Genomic DNA, 20,671 nt, shown 5'->3' on the forward strand with positions numbered 1-20,671 from the left:
AAAGCATGCTTCTGCAAAAAACAATCTTCATGGTATTTCCAAGGAAATAATTTCTTCACACATCACTGCACATGTCTGCAAACTGATTCTACACTTTTCTGTAGCCATACAGAGCTGGTCATCTTCCAGATTTCACAATCAGTATTACAAAAAATAGTTCTCCTGCAGGAATCCTCCTCCCATTATAACTCATCTGCTTCCCCCTACCCGGAACTCCTAGCGTGCTCACGTTTCTTCTGGTCATGTGTGAGAAGGCCATCCAGTCGTGTATTTCCCTTAAGAACCTCTGATTTATATGCTTCACCTTTGGCCTGGTTATTCCAGCATATTTGGCAGCAGAGCACAGCTTACTGTGATGAATCCAATGGTGTCATCATTCCTTTCCCAGTGGGTCCCCCTGCCCCATGTGGCCAGGGGACGGCAGCCACTACCTGATCCTTACCCTGGGGGGCAGCTATATGAGGGAGGACCACAACGGGGGTGCTAATCTACAGGGGAATGTCATGCCATCATCGGACGAGACATGTTATCCCCCTTTTCCTTTTAAGGATGCCCCTTCCATTCCCCATGCCTTTGTGGTATACTGTTTTAGCTCTCCTCATTCTCCTTTCAAAACTACTGAAAATACATCTTCAAACTCGGCATACAAGTCATCAAACTGGCCATTTAAAACTACTGAGAACACCTTCCAAGAGTCTGCGTACAAGTTATCACAAACAGACTTCCCTTCTTCTAAGGCTCAAAGTATTGCCACAAGGAAGTTGAACTGAGTTATGAAGAACAGTGGTGGCCCAGAACATAAATCACACTCTAGTTGTTGTGAGCGCATATTCGCTGGAGGGTCATTTAAACAGCAAAGCCAGTTGACAGGAAGGAGCTGACTGGAGAGGTTGAGTCCTCTCTGTGCTGACCTAGGGACTGCTGGGTGGATGGGAGATCCGTGTAGCTAACAGGCACACAGGAGAAACCAAAGCAGGCAGACTCCAGAGATCGGTAGCCGTGGGAATGCCAAAGGAGGGAGGATAGCCTCCTGGCGTGCAGCTGTACCGAAGAGCAGCCTCCACGTTGTTGGAGCCCAGCAGGGCATGGAATAGGCAAGCAAGAGCGACAGGAATGTCAGGAAGTACAAAGCAGAGGCGGCAAGCCTGAAGGAAGGAAGCAGGATGCCAACAAGCCACTGCAGGTTCACTGTGGGAGATGCTATTCCCACTACAGCAAACTGGTGAGTACACCTGAGGAAGAAGGGACACTGGTGCATTTTGGAAACAGCACTTAGAGTGAACAGAAGTAAATGAAGAAAATGAGAAGGAACAAAAGTGCCATATTTCTTAAAGAAACAGAGCCGAATAAATATAGTCAACTCAAGTTTGCAAGTGTGTGCAATATGCATATGAGAAAGCCGTGGCCAGAGTATACCAGGCTTTTCAAGTCACAAGTGTTTTGTGTATGAGAAGAAGTATTTTCATATAAGTAAAGCCCTGGCAGGAGAGTACACCGGGCATTTCAAGTCATAAGTGTTTTGCACAAGAGAACAAGTGTTTACATTTAAGAAAAGCCCTGGCAGGAGAGTATGCCAGGCATTGCAAGTCATAAGTGATTGTATATGATGAAAGAAGTGTTTGCATATGAGAGAATCTCAGCAGGAGAGTATATATTTGGTAAAAACAATTTGGACAATTTATAAAATACAATACATGAAAAAGTCGTCAGAAGGATACATCTGGAAATAACCAAAGAGTATGACTGAGAGATATCAAGGAGTATGAAGAAACCTGCCAGGAGAGTCCGCCAGGTAGTCTATCAAGAATCAGACTGTCAGTCAAGCTACTTGGTATATTAATTATATTTGATCTAATGGGACTTAAGGAACCAGTATAAAGCTGAGTGAAGAGTAATCCTGGGAAGGGCACCACCCTCTGGAATTGTGAACTTTCTCCCCCTGGAACATTTGTGTTGAAGTTAAGCATTTTCCTTTTTGAACACCTTCCAAGGCCAAAGACATTTTTCCTTTTCACCTTCCAGTTGATTTTTAGAATGTGCGGGTCAGAATAGAACTTTGGCCATGGGACAGTTTGCTTTGGACATCTTGACAAAAGACCAAACCATTCATTTTGTTTTAGGTATGGAAAATACCTCTTTGAGCACAGACATGATGCATTTTCTACACCCATTTTTCGTTCAATAAAAGTCCATGGCCAAAACCATGAATCACCTGTGTCTGAGCCTTCACATTAAATATATGCAAGTTTCTGAGGCTACAACACATAAAATAAAGGTGCAACGGATAGTGGAAATGAAGGTACATGGAAGGGCCTTAGGTGTTGAGTGATCCCTCATGGCCCACTCACAACCTGGATTTTAAAACTGTTCTCCTGCCCACCAACATTTGGAGACTGGCTTTGCCCATAACCAGAATTACAAGCGAAAACGAAACTGGGTGACCTCTCATTCATGGCTGCGGGAGGTTTGAAGAGCTTTGAACTTCTTGGGTGCATCCTCAATGTACAGTGCTCTGTGACTTCCCAACTAGGTTTGCACTTTATGAATCAAATACAATGGGAAAATATTTGCATAATATTGTTCAGCTGTAAAATGTGGTGCCTAATTTTGCCCTGGCAGTATCACAGAAGGGGGCTGAGTGAGAAGGGCATTTTCGCATCTCAATAGCAAAGAGTTTGCAAACTTTAAGGAGCCTAAGCTTTATGCTGAATATGATAACTGTACTGATAGCACACCGCAATAAAAGCAGAGTCAGAGATATGTGGGGGGGAGGTAGAGGGGGCAAGTGCCCCCCTCCTAGCTCCTCTGGGGAGCCCAGTGCCCCCCTAAGACTCCCGCAGGGCTGGCCATCTGAGTGAGCGCCAACCTGATTTATCTTTTTAAACCTGTGCGCTCACAAGTGTTTAGGGTAAATATCAGCAGGGCTAGAGCCCTGTATATGTTTGCAATGTGTGTTTGAATGTATGTGTGTTTGTAAGTAAAGGATTGTGTGTGTCTGTGCAGTACTAGTTGTGTGTGTCTAGCGATATTTGTGTGTGTGTGTATGCATGCATGCTTATGTTAGGATCAGTGTATGTGAGTGGGTGTGTGTTTATCATCTCTGCAAGGGATTTAAAGTGGCCAACCATTCTGGTTGGACACTTTAAATCCCTTGCAGAGACTGCTGGTATAGATAGGATGTGTGTCAGTATCCTCATCCGAGTAAGTGATTTACAGTGACTATTACTGGCAAAGATAGGTTGTGGCCCACAACCTAGCTCTAGCGGTAAAGGCCACTTTAAATCCTATGCATCCTTCATGAATGTGATTTGAAGTGACCATTGCTGGCATAGAATGGCTGTGTTATCTATTTGATTTTGACATCCTGATACAGACAGATCAGGGTTTGCAAAATCCCCTCGCTTACTCGCATAGGTGAGGAGATTTTATGAATCGCAAGGACAATTTGCATTGTCCTCACCCTTCATGGCGAGTACAGGGATGTAGGAACGTTTAATTAGATATTCCTGCAAAGAAGCAATCTTTGCAGAAATAAGCAAATAAATGTTTCATTGTTCATGACTGGCCACTGGGTGGGAGTATTGCGCCAAATATATTTATTAATGGCGAAATGCAACATTTAACAAAAAAAGTGGATTTTTTTTACAATTTTGGAGGGGCAAGAGTAATTTCTTTTGTGTCGAGTAGGTATGGTATGGTATTGTTTATTTATATAGCGCTTACACACAGGCAAGTGTTTCAAAGCGCTCAAAGAGGGTGGGAACATGGGGAAAAATCAAACAGTCGCTCAGAGCCTTTGAGTTAAGTGAGTAAAAAATACATTTAACAGTTACGGAGCTAGACAATTGGCCTTGTGGCAATTCTGCAGTTTTAACAGTGTAATTAAGGGGTTACGACAAATGAGAACAAAAATACGATCTTCAGACGTGGTGCGTACGGATTGAGCAAGTGCACAGAGGGTCACATGGGGGAGGGAGGATCAAGTCCTTCGTTCGGTTGAGACTGGGGTAAGTGCAGAGAGAGCCACTGTCTAGGGAAAGTTTATTAAGTGCATTGAGTGTGGGTGGGGTGTAGAGCGCTAAGTCAAGTGCAAAAGAGAACTGGTGGGGGTGCCAGGGACCCGTGAGACTCTGAGGTACACCAGGCGGCCAGTCAGCGTGCTCTAAGGAAGAGGAGGGAGAGAGGGAAAAACAGAGAACTGGGTTAGCATGGTAGAGGTGAGAGAAGGAAGAGGAGAAGAGGAAAGTCTTGAGGAGTTTCCCGGAATTTAAGGAGCTCTGGCTCAAGAAGGCAGGCGGCAGGGAGGCTAGTCCAGAGGGAGGCACCTGCTGAGGATAAGGATCTCCCTCCAAATCTCTGCTTGGAGAACCAGCTCACCGGTTACGTAAGTAAGTAGCCCTGTAGGGCTAGTGACATTTTTAAGAATTTGTGAGGCCTGCAGATCCTTCGTTCTGGTTTATGCAGGGAAATTCCTCTTAGAGCAGGCCAGGGAGGCATTTCCCCAACTCTTTTATTTTCAATAAAAGTCTCGAACCGAAATCACAGATAATTTGTGTCTGAGTTTCATTCCTGACTCATAACATCCATCAAAATCGCTTTGTCCACTTATAATGTGGAAGGATAGCTAGCTGCCTTTTAGTGCAGCTGGATACATTCTTCCAGACTGGGATCGCAGATTAAAGTCAGAGAGAAAGATGATCAATAGTACTGGAGCTAGTGGGCAGCAATACCTACCACCCTTGTTCATGCGAAACTCAACAGATTAGCCATCAAAACCAGTGATACAAACCAAGGTTTTACAAGGCAGACAGTATTAACTGTTGTTGGAAGCCCCCAGGGACCCACATTTGGGCAGTGTGCACCAAAGAGTTGCCCGATTTAGGGATCCAAAGGATTTATCCATGTCTAAAAAAAAAGCTGTATTTGTCTTCTGCTGTCTAACTTCAACAGGCTTTCCTAGGATGGTACTAAGGAGAACACAATGATCAGTTGTCCAACAAAGCCCTTCCTGAATCCAGCCTGACAGATCGGCAAGATTTCATTCTCCATGGTCTAGTCCTCTAGTCTTAGAGAAAGACAGCTAGCCACGATCTTGCAGGCAGTATCAAGGAGGGATATTGGCTGGTAATATTGAGGGTCGCTAGGATCATTTTTATAGGCCTGGGAAAATCACACTCTTTCTCCTAGATACCGGACAGACCTGTGCCCCTGCAGTCAGGTTAAATGGCTGCAACAAAAGGGGAAACCACAAATCCAGGAACCATTTGTAGAGATCTGGCCTTAGTGGGGGAAAAACATATTTACTGTGGAATGCCTATACCTCCAAACCAACTGCGGGGCATCAGCTGCCTTGTTATACAAAATCGGATTAAAATGGTTCCCCCAGGCCATTGGGGCAATTAAGCTGGTATCCACACTTGCATTGAAGGTAAATCCTTGACACAAGGCTCCAGAACCCTGTACCAGTCTTTTCTTTTCCTTTAGCAATTTCTATAAGCTTGTTTTAAGGCATGTCATTTACCTGTCGAGATGTTGCAATGATGAGAGATAACTTTCGCTTTGCCCGTCGGCAGTCCCCATCATATCCGGAGGCATTGTGCTGAATCTTTACTACAGGCTTATTTGAGTTCCTTTACACTACATTTATTAGTAATTCGATTAGCTAGATCTTAATATCGGGATTATTGTCCCTAGCGAGGGGGACACAGATATAATACCTGCACGCATCTTACATATGTATTATTCGGCCATAATCTCTCCTAACTTCTCTTTGGGAACTCTTACAGTCTATGGATAATAAAAGACACTTCCCTGCTTCCCAACAAAATAGGAGTTGGCCAATGCATGTTTCCAAGTCAAGGCCAGAGGGTTATGGTCAGAGAAAGAATCAAAAGAGTAGTCTAGCATTAAGGCTCTACCACCTGAGGTAAGGTAGTTTTAGGTGGGTTATCACCCACACACCACCCATTCAATTCAACAAGGGAGATGTTTTGCAAGAAGGAATTACGAGTACATCCTCATGAGTCATGTTCTATAAGGAGTGCATTCCGCTCCGGGATGCCACCAACTACTTCTAAGCGCTTCCGTCCCACATCTATCTATGAGTTCTGTCCCAATTTTGCATTGAAATCGCCCATTTTAATAATACTAGTGGCTCGAATATGAAGGCGAGCTATAGCCAGCCACGTGGCCAGATCCAACCTGAGCCACACCAGGCTTGCTCACCTCTGCACTGAAGCAGCAAAAACTTGCGACAGCCTCCCAAATCCAGGGTAAGGGGAACAGAGTGAAAAGGAGAGTAACAAGACAGGACTGTGATGGAAGGAAATTTAAAAAGCATGCTTCCGCAAAAAACAATCTTCAAGGTATTTCCAAGGAAATCATTTCTTCACACATCACTGCACATGTCTGCTAACTGATTCTACACTTTTCTGTAGCCATACAGAGCTGGTCATCTTCCAGATTTCACAATCAGTATTACAAAAAATAGTTCTCGTGCAGGAATCCTCCTCCCATTATAGCTCATCTGCTTCCCTCTACCCGGAACTCCTAGCGTGCTCACGTTTCTTCTGGTCATGTGTGAGAAGGCCATCCAGTCGTGTATTTCCCTTAAGAACTTCTGATTTATATGCTTCACCTTTGGCCTGGTTATTCCAGCATATTTGGCAGCAGAGCACAGCTTACTGTGATGAATCCAATGATGTCATCATTCCTTTCCCAGTGGGTCCCCCCGCCCCATGTGGCCAGGGGACGGCAGCCACTAGCTGATCCTTACTCTGGGGGGCAGCTTTATGAGGGAGGACCACAAGGGGGGAGCTAATCTACAGGGGAAATTCATGCCATCATCGGACGAGACATGTTATCCCCCTTTTCCTTTTAAGGATGCCCCTTCAATTCTCCATGCCTTTGTGGCATACTGTTTTAGCTCTCCTCATTCCCCTTTCAAAACTACTGAAAATACATCTTCAAACTCGGCATACAAGTCATCAAACTGGCCATTTAAAACAACTGAGAACAACTTGCAAGAGTCTGCGTACAAGTTATCACAAACAGACTTCCCTTCTTCTAAGGCTCGAAGTACTGCCACAAGGAAGCTGAACTGACTTATGAAGTACGGTGGTGGCCCAGAACGTAAGCCACACTCTAGTTGTTGTGAGCGCATATTGGCTGGCGGGTGATTTAAACAGCAAAGCCAGTTGACAGGAATGAGCTGGCTGGAGAGGTTGAGTCCTCTCTGTGCTGACCTAGGGACTGCTGGGTGGATGGGAGATCCGTGTAGCTAACCGGCACACAAGAGAATCGAAATCAGGCAGACTCCACAGACCGGTAAGCCATGGGAATGCCAAAGGAGGGAAGATAGCCTCCCGGCGCGCAGCAGTCCCTAAAATCAACTCCAAGTTGTTGGAGCCCAGCAGGGCATGGAATAGGCAAGCAAGAACCACGGGAATGTCAGGAAGTATGAAGCAGAGGTGGCAAGCCCGAACAAAGGAAGCAGGATGCCAACAAGCCACTGCAGGTTCAATGTGGGAGATGCTATTCCCACTACAGCAAACTGGTGAGTACACCTGAGGAAGAAGGGACACTGGTGCATTTTGGAAACAGGACTTAGAGTGAACAGAAGTAAATGAAGAAAATGAGAAGGAACGATAAGTGCCATATTTCTTAAAGAAACAGAGCAGAATAAATATAGGAAACTCAAGTTTGCAAGTGTGTGCAATATGCATATGAGAAAGCCCTGGCCAGAGAGTATACCAGGCATTTCAAGTCACAAGTGTTTTGTGTATGAAAAGAAGTGTTTGCATATACGTAAAGCCCTGGCAGGAGAGTACACCGGGCATTTCAAGTCATAAGTGTTTTGCACAAGAGAACAAGTGTTTACATTTAAGAAAAGCCCTGGCAGGAGAGTATGCCGGGCCAACCCAAGGTACAGAAATATGCATATGACAAAAGCCCTGGCAGGAGACTATACCAGGCATTGCAAGTCATAAGTGATTGTATATGATGAAAGAAGTGTTTGCATATGAGAGAATCTCAGCAGGAGAGTATATATTGGGTAAAAACAAACTGGACAGTTTATAAAATACAATGCATGAAAAAGTCCTCAGAAGGATACATCAGGAAATAACCAAAGAGTATGACTGAAAGATATCAAGTAGTATGAAGAAACCTGCCAGGAGAGTCTGCAAGTTAGTCTATCAAGAATCAGACTGTCAGTCAAGCTACTATGTATATTAATTATATTTGATCTAAGGGGACTTAAGGAACCAGTATAAAGCTGAGTGAAGAGTAATCCTGGGAAGGGCACCACCCTCTGGAATTGTGAACTTTCTCCCCTGGAACATTTGTTTTGAAGTTAAGCATTTACCTTTTTGAACACCTTCCAAGGCCAAAGACATTTTTCTTTTTCACCTTCCAGTTGATTTTTAGAATGTGTGGGTCAGAATAGAACTTTGGCCATGGGACAGTTTGCTTTGGACATCTTGACAAAAGACCAACCCATTCATTTTGTTTTAGGTATGGAAAATACCTCTTTGAGCACAGACAGAGAGGCATTTTCTACACCCATTTTTCGTTCAATAAAAGTCTATGGCCAAAACCATGAATCACCTGTGTCTGAGCCTTCACATTAAATATATGCAAGTTTCTGAGGCTACAACACATAAAATAAAGGTGCAACGGATAGTGGAAATGAAGGTACATGGAAGGGCCTTAGGTGTTGAGTGATCCCTCATGGCCCACTCACAACCTGGATTTTAAAACTGTCCTCCTGCCCACCAACATTTGGAGACTGGCTTTGCCCATAACCAGAATTACAAGCGAAAACGAAACTGGGTGACCTCTCATTCATGGCTGCGGGAGGTTTGAAGAGCTTTGAACTTCTTGGGTGCATCCTCAATGTACAGTGCTCTGTGACTTCCCAACTAGGTTTGCACTTTATGAATCAAATACAATGGGAAAATATTTTCATAATATTGTTCAGCTGTAAAATGTGGTGCCTAATTTTGCCCTGGCAGTATCACAGAAGGGGGCTGAGTGAGAAGGGCATTTTCGCATCTCAATAGCAAAGAGTTTGCAAACTTTAAGGAGCCTAAGCTTTATGCTGAATATGATAACTGTACTGATAGCACACCGCAATAAAAGCAGAGTCAGAGATAAGTGGGGGGGAGGTAGAGGGGGCAAGTGCCCCTCTCCTAGCTCCTCTGGGGAGCCCAGTGCCCCCCTAAGACTCCCGCAGGGCTGGCGATCTGAGTGAGCGCCAACCTGATTTTCTTTTTAAACCTGTGCGCTCACAAGTGTTTAGGGTAAATATCAGCAGGGCTAGAGCCCTGTATATGTTTGCAATGTGTGTTTGAATGTATGTGTGTTTGTAAGTAAAGGATTGTGTGTGTCTGTGCAGTACTAGTTGTGTGTGTCTAGCGATATTTGTGTGTGTGCATGCTTATGTTAGGATCAGTGCATGTGAATGGGTGTGTGTTTATCATCTCTGCAAGGGATTTAAAGTGGCCAATCATACTGGTTGGACCCTTTAAATCCCTTGCAGAGACTGCTGGTATAGATAGGATGTGTGTCAGTAGCCTCATCCAAGTAAGTGATTTACAGTGACTATTACTGGCAAAGATAGGTTGTGGCCCACAACCTAGCTCTAGCGGTAAAGGCCACTTTAAATCCTATGCATCCTTCATGAATGTGATTTGAAGTGACCATTGCTGGCATAGAATGGCTGTGTTATATCTATGCCAGGAATGGTCACTTTAAATCCCATGCATTAAAGCAGCTACCAAAACCTATCCATGCCAGTAACTGTTACTTTAAATCATGTGCTTTAAGCACTTCATGAATGTGACGTCCATAATGGGCAAGAAGATGCCGACCTTCCTGAACCCTCGACCATCATGGAGGAGCCGCGGCTGATTTGAATTGTCAAGGGGAAACAGTGTCCCTTTGGCAGTGTGTACCCAAACTGTGCATGTGCAATAGGCCATGCGATGCCAGGGGTGTTTTGCTTCCGCAGCCTTGCATGGCCATTGGGCATGCAGGCTGGGGCACTGCACATTTGTATATGGGAGGATTGTGCTCATGCGCCTCCCCCCACATCCAAACGGGTTGGGCACTGCATCAGTAGCGATCCGGCTCCTGCGTGCATGAACCAGGAAGTGCTAATCTTCCCAGGTTTTGGTGCATCCGGGAGCAGGAGGGCTTCCTGGGGGCTACAGTGGAGCTGCAGAAGGATCAGTCCTGATTGCATGCAGGTAAGATTTGTTTAATGTATTATGGGCGTGAATAAGTGAGTGTATGATATATGGGTACGTGAGTGTGTGAAACCTGGGTGTCAAAGGAATGAGCGAGTGAATGTGTTTTGTTAATGTGTCTATGTGTATTTGTGTGGGGCTGGTGAGGGGGTGAGGGTGGAGCAACAAACAGCTGGCCATCTAACTAGATGCTGAGTAAAAAAAATCATCATCCTTTCTTTTATCAACCAGCGGCAGATAAAATAAATGATAATTATTACATGGCTAGATTTGTATCTAGGGACAGCCAGTCTAGCCATTTCTTACTGTGGCATGACATTTTTTACTCATCATCTATGATAAACCAATCATGATAAGTTTTATTAGTTGGCTCGACTGGCATTTTGGGTCAGACCGTCTAGCCCTTTCTTACTAAGGCATGGCATTTTATTCTGGGCATCTATGATAAAGCAAGCATGTAAAAAGTTATTATGTCGCTAGACTGGCATTTTTGGTTAGCCCATTTAGCTATTTCTTACTGTGGCATGGCATTTTATTCTGGGCATCAAGGATAAAGCAAACATGATAAGTGTTAGTATGTATCTAGACCGGACTACATTGTGCAGCCAGTTTCAAAATATATTCTTATAGTGGCATTTTTTTTTAAGGTAAAGCAGAAAGGAGTATGTTCTTTTGTGGGTATAGAGCCATATATTGGCAAATCCAGAGTGGACATGGCTTATAGTATCACTAGCTGGGGTACCTGGCATTTCCCGTATCATGATCGAGAGGTGTCTCATGTGCCCTGGAGGATGTTGCTCTTGTCCTCTTGTTGGCAAGTCTTGGTTTCATTTGCTCTGGTGTCTCATGTGCCATGGAGGAAGTTTCTCTTGTCATCATATTAGCACATCATAGACAGAATCAATTTATTCAAAAAGGTTATTCCTCCTGCTTTGATCCCTACAATTACATGAATATCAGTACAAAGAGTTTCTCTCTCTCCCTTAATGTCGCTAACCCTAGTGGGGCGCTGGTGTGTCACCTTTCTAGGTGAGGGGATAGTAGAGAACTCTAGCCCTATCCTAACTCCCTACTTTCCTGCTTCACTAAAAATAGGAGCACACTGTTTGGAAGTCAACAAACCATTATCTCTTTAATCGTGTTGCCTCCACGCAGTGTGACTTATCACTTTTCAATAAAAATTGCAAAGTGGGCATATGTCCAATAGTTAACACCTTGTCCACTATGCTTGCTTAAAAGAAAGGATATAATGTAACCAAGCTCACTGTCTATGTGTGAGTCAAGCGGGTCAGGTCATCACCCTGAACCAACCTATGTCAACGGGTTTCAGCTGGGATATCTAATTTACTGCTTTCTTCAGGACTCTAGATTGTGACATATTATGACACATTAGCAAAATAAAAAAGACAGTGGGCTTCATTAGGACCTTGGCGGTCCCGTAATGAATGGTGCTGGTACGGAACCGGAACCATTCATTACGGACTGCCCAATTACGAGGACTGCTGCGGGACCCGCTAAGGAACTCCTGGTCAGACCAAGGGTCCTTCAGCAGGACCCGCTAGCAGTCCAGGATGCTAATAACGGGCCTGTCATTAACGGGCTTGTTATTAGCAACCTCCCCATTCCCATTGAGCCCTATGGGGCTCAAATGGGAATGGGGAATGGTTTTTTCCAGAGCCCAGAAAAGGGCAATAACCGGATCCACCAAGGTCGGCATGACTCATTTATTGCCCGTTTCAGGGCCCCGGAAAATAAAACATTACCGGTGGCAGCCGTGCCGTCAATAAGACCACTGCCACCGCCAGGGTCCTAATGAGGTCCAGTGTTTCAATTTAACTATCTTCAAATTTCGTGTAGAGAGAGGGCATCTTCCAATTTCCTGGGAAGTCTTGTCAGTACATCCAGTCCCCATAACAGAGAAATACACATATCAGGGATCTGTGAGTGCGTGTATCTACTATCACCTGCATGGTCAGGAAGATTCATTGGTCTTACCTAAGTGGTGTGTATCACCAGGCACCATCAAATGTTCTGTCTTGAATGGTGTCTTATCGATGATGAAAGTCTTGTCTCCTGGAAGCAAATGATCCCGGGTCAATGTTATACCTCCATCATTATTTATTCTATATCTCTTGGACAGTGAGAGACAATCCCTACCACTTACCCTTATTCCCATGTTGCGGTCATCCCAAATGGATATTTTCCCATGGTCTACGGGCAGGAGTACACTGCTAGCCAAGGTCTGTAGCCCGAAAAAATGTAAGTTGGTGCAAAGACAACTTATCCCATCTCTGTATTAACAAACATGCAAAAAATGATTGGCATTTAAGATGTGTAGATCCAAACATAGAATACGATTTTGCCCCAGACAAAAGAGGAACCCATGCAAAATGTGGAAGAGGTGGGTCCAACGGTGTGGATTTCTATAGTCAGACAAACATACACACACATATGTACATTCAACTTTATATATATAGATTACAGGATTATGTGCAAAGTAAACATGAGTATGTTCTTCTGGCATACACTGGTGCATCCAGCATTGAAATATATGGGCACAGCCAGCGTGACTTTTTTTTATACTGGCGTATATTGTAGGTGAAGGCATCATGAATCCCCATCGCCTTGATCCACACGTGGTCTGGTCCGTTGTTTTGGCATATTTGCAGGAAATATTTACACCACTCTAATTTTTAAAAAATTCCCCAGCTGCCACTGGTTGTAGGACCAACTTAATGCATCGGAATTAAAAGGGACCATTACTGGCATGGATAGGCTGCTGTATCTATGCCAGTAAACGCCCACTTTAAATCCCATGCACGAAGCTGCTACCATAACCTGTCTGTGCCAGTAGCAGGCCTTTTAAATTATATACATGAAGAACTTCATACATGTTATTTAAAGAGACTATTACTAGCATGTGCAGGTTGTGGCATCAGGCTCATGAACATGATATGAAGGGCCCATGTGTGGTCTACTGCTGGTGGCGTGGCATTTCCAGGATTGTTTAAATGTCAACCAACTGTAATTTTATGACTTTCTACCTCTTTTTTGTAAAAAAATGTGCTGCAAATCGAATGACTTCAGCACATTATTTTGTTCAAATGTTCCCACTTAATTATTCTGTACTCCCTATCTACGCTCCGTTGGTCCCGTTAATTTGAGGAAATATTTAGACCCCTCCACTCAAGATATTCACCAGGCACGACTGCTCATGAATCCATAGCGAAACAATTATAAATTATATAGCTATTAATGCCATTTTCCTTAAAAATTGCCCTGCAAAACGCATCATTACAGCATTTCTTTCTATTTCGGGGGAGGGGGGACCAAAAAAGGTAATTATTTAGGGCTCCCTCGCAGTTCTCAGTCACTCATGTTAATTTGAGGACATATTAGGACCCGTCGCTGAAATCATTCACCGCTGTGTTAAGGGCTCACCCATGAATTGTTTAGAATCTTGGTGCCCCTTCTGGATCTATCTGCCAAAATACCCCCCACCCCTCTGACCCACACCTGAATCTGCCTCCACCACTGAGCAGAGTGAATGGGAGAAATTTGTTCTGTCTGAACTCTTTGAGCCCAGAGTGAATGTGGAAATGCAGGACACACAGATATGTTGCAGTCGAGAGGACGGCACTTCTACAAAACAAAAGCCATATTTTCCGAGAGGACTGATGGTCATGGGTGTAGCTTACAGTAGAGTGTGGGGGTGAAACACCCCTCCCAGGATTGAAGTCCAGTTATGTTTTCTCTGTGTAGTCGGGTGCCATTTTGGGATCGGTCCTGCTGTGATGCAGCGTGTAAATGCATTTCAGTGCGACATGCCACATGACTTAAGGTGAGCTATCAGATTTTCAACAGTGTACTATTGCAGCACTGGCACCTGCAGGCCGATGTGGGCCACGTGAGACCCTACCCACTAACTGAAGGTTCAGGAACATCATTTACTTCAAAATAAGTTTGGCTCCAAACTTTACAGGGGGCATTGTTAGCATCATATCAGGACAAGTTGCCCTGATGGTGCCAGCGCTGCTCACCGCTCTGAAGTTGCCCTTATTGGTCTGACAAGACCCCCTGCGATGTACGGATGGCCAGAGGATAAAGACCGCTCCCCAGCTTGTTTACATGCTCAAACCTCCCCCTCACCAAAAGGGCGGAAAGCTCTGCATTTCCAAAGTTGCAGGTAGAGCCTACCCAAGATGCACCACGTTCATTCTTCGCCCACTCCTGCAACCTGCCTGATTTATTTTGAGTCTGATTGATTCCTGGCCTACCTGCTGCCAGGACTCGGCTGTGTTGAACCCTAGTTTGGCTGTAATGCCCTATCTTTGGCCTGATATGGGTGTGCGCCCCGCAGGGATTGTGTGTTGTGCACAGCAGCGTTTCCCCTTCTCTCATTATCAACATTGGTATGAAACTTTGTAGGCATGCTTTCCTTTTGTGGTGGGGGAGGAGGGGCGGGGCAGTGCTTCCAGTCACAATCCAGAAAGAATTGTGCAGTTTGATGTTCCGGGGTACCTTGTGTTGCATGAAATGTATGGGTGGGAAATGTTTTGCTGTCTGTTAAATAATACGTGCGAGTGCTGTACCCAGGAACATTGTCAGTGAAAGGGACACTGGAGAATTTGAGGCTCCACATTACATATGGTGAATAAATTACCACTACTTACTACTTCTGCTCTTGCATACATTCTAGACTTCCTCTCGGCACACACTACTTTAAGACACATACACTACTTTAAGACACATTGCACAACACCTCTGCCATTAGAATGCAGCTATCCCCCACAATGAAAATGCGGTCCAGCAGCATACATAATGTTTCCCTCGCATACTCTCCCCCCTACCTCTCTGCACCCATCCACATGCCTGCTCAGCACGGGTGACTAGCAGGGACCTGGCCACCCCTACATACCTACACATTCTATAACTCTGTGATGAATTATCCATACCTGGACTTCTGTCCCTCATTGGAGTTCCCCCTACAGCGTGTTGGGACCATAACAATGGTGAACGGTGCTATCCCTAGTAAAAAAAGAAATCCACTTTTTGAATTGTTTTAGGATTGCTTTTGGCTTGTTTTCAAGCTGTGGATTTGTTTTGCATTTATTTTGGATTTTTGGGGGATTTTTCCAAGCAAGTATTTATTTGTTTTGGAGGATTTATTTTGGATTTTTACTGACTTGTTTCTCAGTAAAACAATCCACTAACACTAATTGGCAGGCACACATTTTTACTGGATTTATTTTGGATTTTTTGACAAGCAAGGATTGTTTGGTCTTAAAGTGGAGGATTTTTGGGGGATTTTTTTCAACTTGTTTCTCAGTAAAAGCAATCCAGTAACTCTAGGCACACATTTTTAATGCATTTACATGTTGGGATGTCAACCTAATTTCAACATTGGCTGCAGTTATTTAGGATTTAAGTGTGGTTAAACATTTCGCAGAGTTTATTTATTTTGGGTTTTATTGGTGCAATAAAAGTTCTACTGCACTTAACTATATCTTTATCAAATAATGCCCAGTCGCTAAGCTTTATCTTCAGGGTATATGAATTTGCAGCCATAGGAATAGCACTCTTTCCATTGTCTTCAGTGCCTTTAGTGGCTTTGCCAATGCTTGTTTTAAACGTGGCTTCCGTGGCTTTGCCAATGCTTGTTGACAATTAACTTGCATGATGTGCTCTGAGGCATTGAATGGCATTACAGTAGCATTTGAGGCCGGGCTTGGTATGTCGCCCAACAATTGGAAATGGGCATTGGTACAATGCATATGGAGAATGATACCATCCATATGGGTTACTCAAAGAAACATTGAAGGCCATCATAGGCACAGAGTACACATTGTCGAGGCGCAGAGTACACATTGTCGAACGGGCGACTCTCCCCTCTATTCTTTAGGAATGGGTGCAGGAAAGTCACTTTGGTAGTCGCAGGCTAGGCACCATGACGCAATAGTATGTGATGTTTAAAAGTGCGTCATCTGCATTTCGAAAGACTGAAAGCAATAGAGGGTAAATGAAACGAAAAAACGCCAACACCAAGCATTTCTGCGAATGGCGAAACGAACTATATCAAAGATCGGAAGCGACCCTCCCGGGCGTGAATATGATTCGATTTAGAAAATGCATAAACACTGCGTGGTTACCTGGATACCTTGACGGTTGTGGCACAATTCTGAAGATTACAAATAGTATAGATTTCCACACAAGACGCCTGCCATATTTCGTTCAGGGTGCCAACACACCATTACGTTTAAAGGTTGCGCCTCCTGCGTGTTGCTGAAAGCTATTGTTCCGAATAGTGCAAGATAGAACGCAGACGCATACACAGCCGCCGCAGTGATGTAGCCACCTTATCTGAAAGCTAAAAGTTAAAGTACAACTTTGCGACAGTGCTCCAACGTACAAGATTAATATGCCTGTCCCGTGGTTTTATTGTAGGAACATATTCCAATAATATCGGCCAAGCTACGCCTCTGCTGATGGTTGATACCAAGAGCCGCTGATAACCGTTCACAGTGCGCATTGGCGTCACCATCCGCAAACAGCACGACACTCAAAGCAAACGCGGACTCGTCCTCGTTGGCACACACCCACCTGTACGAAGCCCGTCCTCGTTGGCACACACCCCACATGCACGAATGCCCACCCTGCTACCAACCGGACTCCGCAAGTGTCAGCCTCAGGCGGCAATGTTGCCATTAAACAGCACCACCAGCTCATTCACTCTTTGCTAAACAAATCTCACAAACTAACCCCACAAATGCAATACACGCGGCCATAAAACACCACAATTCACGTTCTACCTGTGAAAGGGTGGTCACAAAATAATGCAGTTTTACACCTGTCCAAACCAGCAACACCCGTGGCTACAAAATATATATCAATTGCAGCGACAGAAATCTCCAAAATGAAGAAGCAAATCTGATTTCGCACCACACGCCTCACTACGGCGATCCTTGCCAAAATAGCAAAGACTGTGGCAGCGTCGGGGTTTCGCCAGTGTCCCAAATCTTCCCTTTCTTCCATTGCCGGGTTCATCCAGCCACCCTAATATAAAAGGTATCGCATAATCGCCGGGTCCCACCCAACACGCACCTGTTTATTGCTGTGCACCGAATGTGCCAGATAGCAGCGTATGCTGTCAGACCGGTGCCACCGGTAAGGACCAAGACGATTCTGGAGAAAAGTGGGCTCGCCTCTCCTCACGCATCTGCCCCTGCCCCTGTCCTGCCCCTGCTGGGAGTGTCCTTGTAACCTGAAGCAACGTTAACACAATGGACAGCGAATCACTTCTGACTCGGGCGAACGCGCTGCAGGCACTTTTCATACTATTGCCACGACTCCGTTGTATCCGGGGTCTTTCGCGCTTTTTACACCTGCCTTTCCCTCCACGGGGGGCTTCAGCGGAAGTCTCCAGAAAGTTTAGTCGAGCGTAAGTAGACTCGCATGTACCAGCGATCACCAATCCATTTAGAGGCCACGAGAGCTTTTAGGCAAAGCAGCCCAAGAAGCAGGCCACATTCCGAGGCCGTCAAAAGGAGCATTTATGCACAGGTGGAATATCGAACCAAAAGTGGCCCTGCACGACGTCTTTCAACGAGGCCCCATATTACACAGTGCAAGCAAGCCCAACACTGCTAAGTAGGGGGTTGGGGAGTTCTCCCACAAAACCATGTGGAGAAATGGGTTTAAAAGAGGATTTCTCTATAGCTCATTTGAATAAAAAAGTAAAACCCAACTAAAAACGGTCATATACCATTTGTTAAATATGATGAAAGACATACAGGAAGCTTTATAACACATTCTCTACTTCAAAGGTATGTGGGTGATACGGAGAAATGGAAGGAAGGATGTGGAGTGCATGGAGAGGTTCCATGCAATAATATCACTGTGAAAAAGTCGTCAGGTTCTGGCGCCTTTTTCCTGGCTACCAAAATTCGTTCCCCAAATATTCTAGGTGGGGTATCATTATGTATTATTACCTCCAGTCCTAGAATATTTTGGGAAAGTGTTTGATAGCCTTGAGGTTGCATCATTAATGCATTTTTTTTTAAAAATGTTGCCAACCTGATGACTTTTTTCATGGCAACATTATTACCTGATAACCATGAAGGAGAGGATAAAAGCAGCATGAAGCCAGGATGCCCACCTTGAAATCTATAGAGTCCCCCGTAGGCCAGTCCACCCCACCCCTGTGCATTAACAGAGTCCCCCGTAGGCCAGTCCACCCCACCCCTCTGCATTTACAGAGTCCCCCGTAGGCCAGTCCACCCCACCCCTGTGCATTTACAGAGTCCCCCGTAGGCCAGTCCACCCCACCCCTGTGCATTTACAGAGTCCCCCGTAGGCCAGTCCACCCCACCCCTGAGCATTTTTAGCTCTCAGTTTGCAGACATTTTACTGTTAGGGTGAGTGTTGTGTCTGACCAATTCAGGAAGAACCAACCCCTGTGAGCTTTATTGAAATCACTGCCACAGGCAAATCATAGAACGGAGGATAGCACAGGGGCAACGTGATGGTCTCGGAAGCAAGACCACGTTCGAATCCCGGCGCTGCGCTTAGAAACCGAACTCAGGTATGGTATTAGGCGTTTTATAAAAAACTATGAACTAAAATACATTTGTCAAATACAATAATTCTTATGTTTCCAAAATGCTCTTTGATTTTATAGAAAGTGACCAGATATTCCGTCCACTTTTTCATTGGTGATTTATTTAGAGAATGAGGATGATTTACTTGCTGATTTAATTGTCTTTATAAACTAAGTGGGGGCTTTTCATTTAAAGACAGACATGTATTTACAAACTGATACAAAGAGGTGTATTTCCCCAGGGCAGTTTCTAGCCAACTTGGTGCCCGGGGCAATACACTAGACTGCGCCCTGTGACTGGCACACGTCACTCCCAAACTACACCTCTGTGTCATGCAACAAAATGCTCCACAATTTCAATAATTCAGTGCTAAACAAATGCTGTTTTCCTTAAATTGTAATTCAACTACTTTAAGAAGAAATCGAATGTGAAAACACAGCTGTTGCTGCCCAAGTAAATGGTTTTTCTGTCACCTGCTCTTAGGGAAGGCGTTGCCTGAATGCAGTTTCAAACTACCCTTAGTGGCACACTTTTGTGTGACCAACTTGCCGGGTCTGAGGGCCCACTGACCACTGGCCCTGTGTTGCACGCATTCTGGTAGAACCAACTCACTGGCATTTTTGCAAGGGGTAATTCTACACTAACGGTATGAATTATTTTCTGATAGAAGGTTATCATTCCAAGGTGGACTCCTAGGGTACACTCCGATTGTGCTCTTCGAATATACTCCGATGAGAGAGGGAAAGGTTGCAAATAGCACTAATGAGTGTTCCAGTCAGCTTTTCATTAAATCACAGAGCATTTTGGGAATGTAACACTTATCAAAGATCTCTATATTTGATACACACGTCTGTCATAAAAAGGATTGTATGTGGGAATCAGTATATACATAACAGACACATTGCTTGTTAATCACATCACTGTTCGCAACACTAACACGAACATTAAAATGTATGTAACAATGGGGGGGGGCTGTTGAGCATTCAAAAGATGGACGCAACTTTATGAGCACCAGTGCGAGATGCCGACAAATGAATATATAAGTCCGTTTCCAGAAGTTATAACCTGATCAGAGCCTATCCACCGACGTCGGAAGAATCCTACAACAACTCGACAAACCGTCACCTCGGACCTCTTCGGGGTTGCGGAGTTACAGCGTATTGAACTTGTGGCGGACTATGAGCGATGTCCCTGCAGAGTGCGCCGTCTGCCGGTGAGCTGTTAGCAGAAGTGAAACCTGAACAGCCGGCTGCGAGCATTAACGTGAAAGGCGCTGGCGAGGCATCCCTCATGGAAACCCTGAGCTGTGGACGTGTACACAGCTTGCGTGATCCTAGAGTTTCTGGAGCTAAACTCTAAGAGACCTGGAAGCCTAGACCGGTACCATCGGAGGCCGTGGCTGCGTCTATGTGTCCCGCACCTGGGACTACTTACATTTCAGAACGCTGAAGGCGGCCATGGAGGAGACCTGAACGCTGCATTACTGACAGGTGAGCGCCTCCTCACTTACTGATACGAGGTACGGAATGGGTTGCAGGCACTGCGAGTGGAGGAATTGAACTGGAGACATTGGGTGAATATACACGACCGAATCGCAGGGCACCCCCACCTACTATACGGGAGGTGGCTGACAGTGGCTGTTCCTAATTACACGGCTTTCTCATTCCTCTGCATCAAGGTCAGAAGCTTTAATCCTACACATAAGGCATGGAGCACCTGAAAATCATGGTCAGCAAGGTTCATGAATACTCTGCTGTGGTCCTCTGGGAGATGGCTCTGAAACCCCATCTTAATCTCCACGGCTGATGATATTAGCCTACTTGG

At 44.9% G+C, this 20,671-nt stretch overlaps 1 protein-coding gene across 10 annotated transcripts in view; it reads right to left on the reverse strand.

Moving 5' to 3' along the window:
- The window catches only part of LOC138503805 (3-galactosyl-N-acetylglucosaminide 4-alpha-L-fucosyltransferase FUT3-like), a 128,708-nt gene that overhangs the window by 98,532 nt on the left and 9,505 nt on the right, over positions 1-20,671 (reverse strand). For 3 of the 10 annotated variants that reach the window (XM_069623810.1, XM_069623812.1, XM_069623811.1), the window contains exons 4-5: positions 12,415-12,541; positions 12,246-12,323 (exon numbers count right to left, since the gene is read on the reverse strand). In XM_069623810.1, coding sequence (XP_069479911.1) covers positions 12,246-12,273 — 28 coding nt within the window. In that variant the 5' untranslated portion in view covers positions 12,274-12,323; positions 12,415-12,541. Of the gene's footprint in view, positions 1-12,245; positions 12,324-12,414; positions 12,542-17,351; positions 17,471-20,671 lie in introns of those variants that run through there. The other 7 variants (XM_069623809.1, XM_069623817.1, XM_069623814.1 and 4 more) reach the window with 6 other exon arrangements.

The sequence above is a fragment of the Ambystoma mexicanum genome, chromosome 11 (genome assembly GCF_040938575.1).
Source record: "Ambystoma mexicanum isolate Mex_15411 chromosome 11, UKY_AmexF1_1, whole genome shotgun sequence".
In the NCBI taxonomy this organism is placed as follows: domain Eukaryota; kingdom Metazoa; phylum Chordata; class Amphibia; order Caudata; family Ambystomatidae; genus Ambystoma; species Ambystoma mexicanum.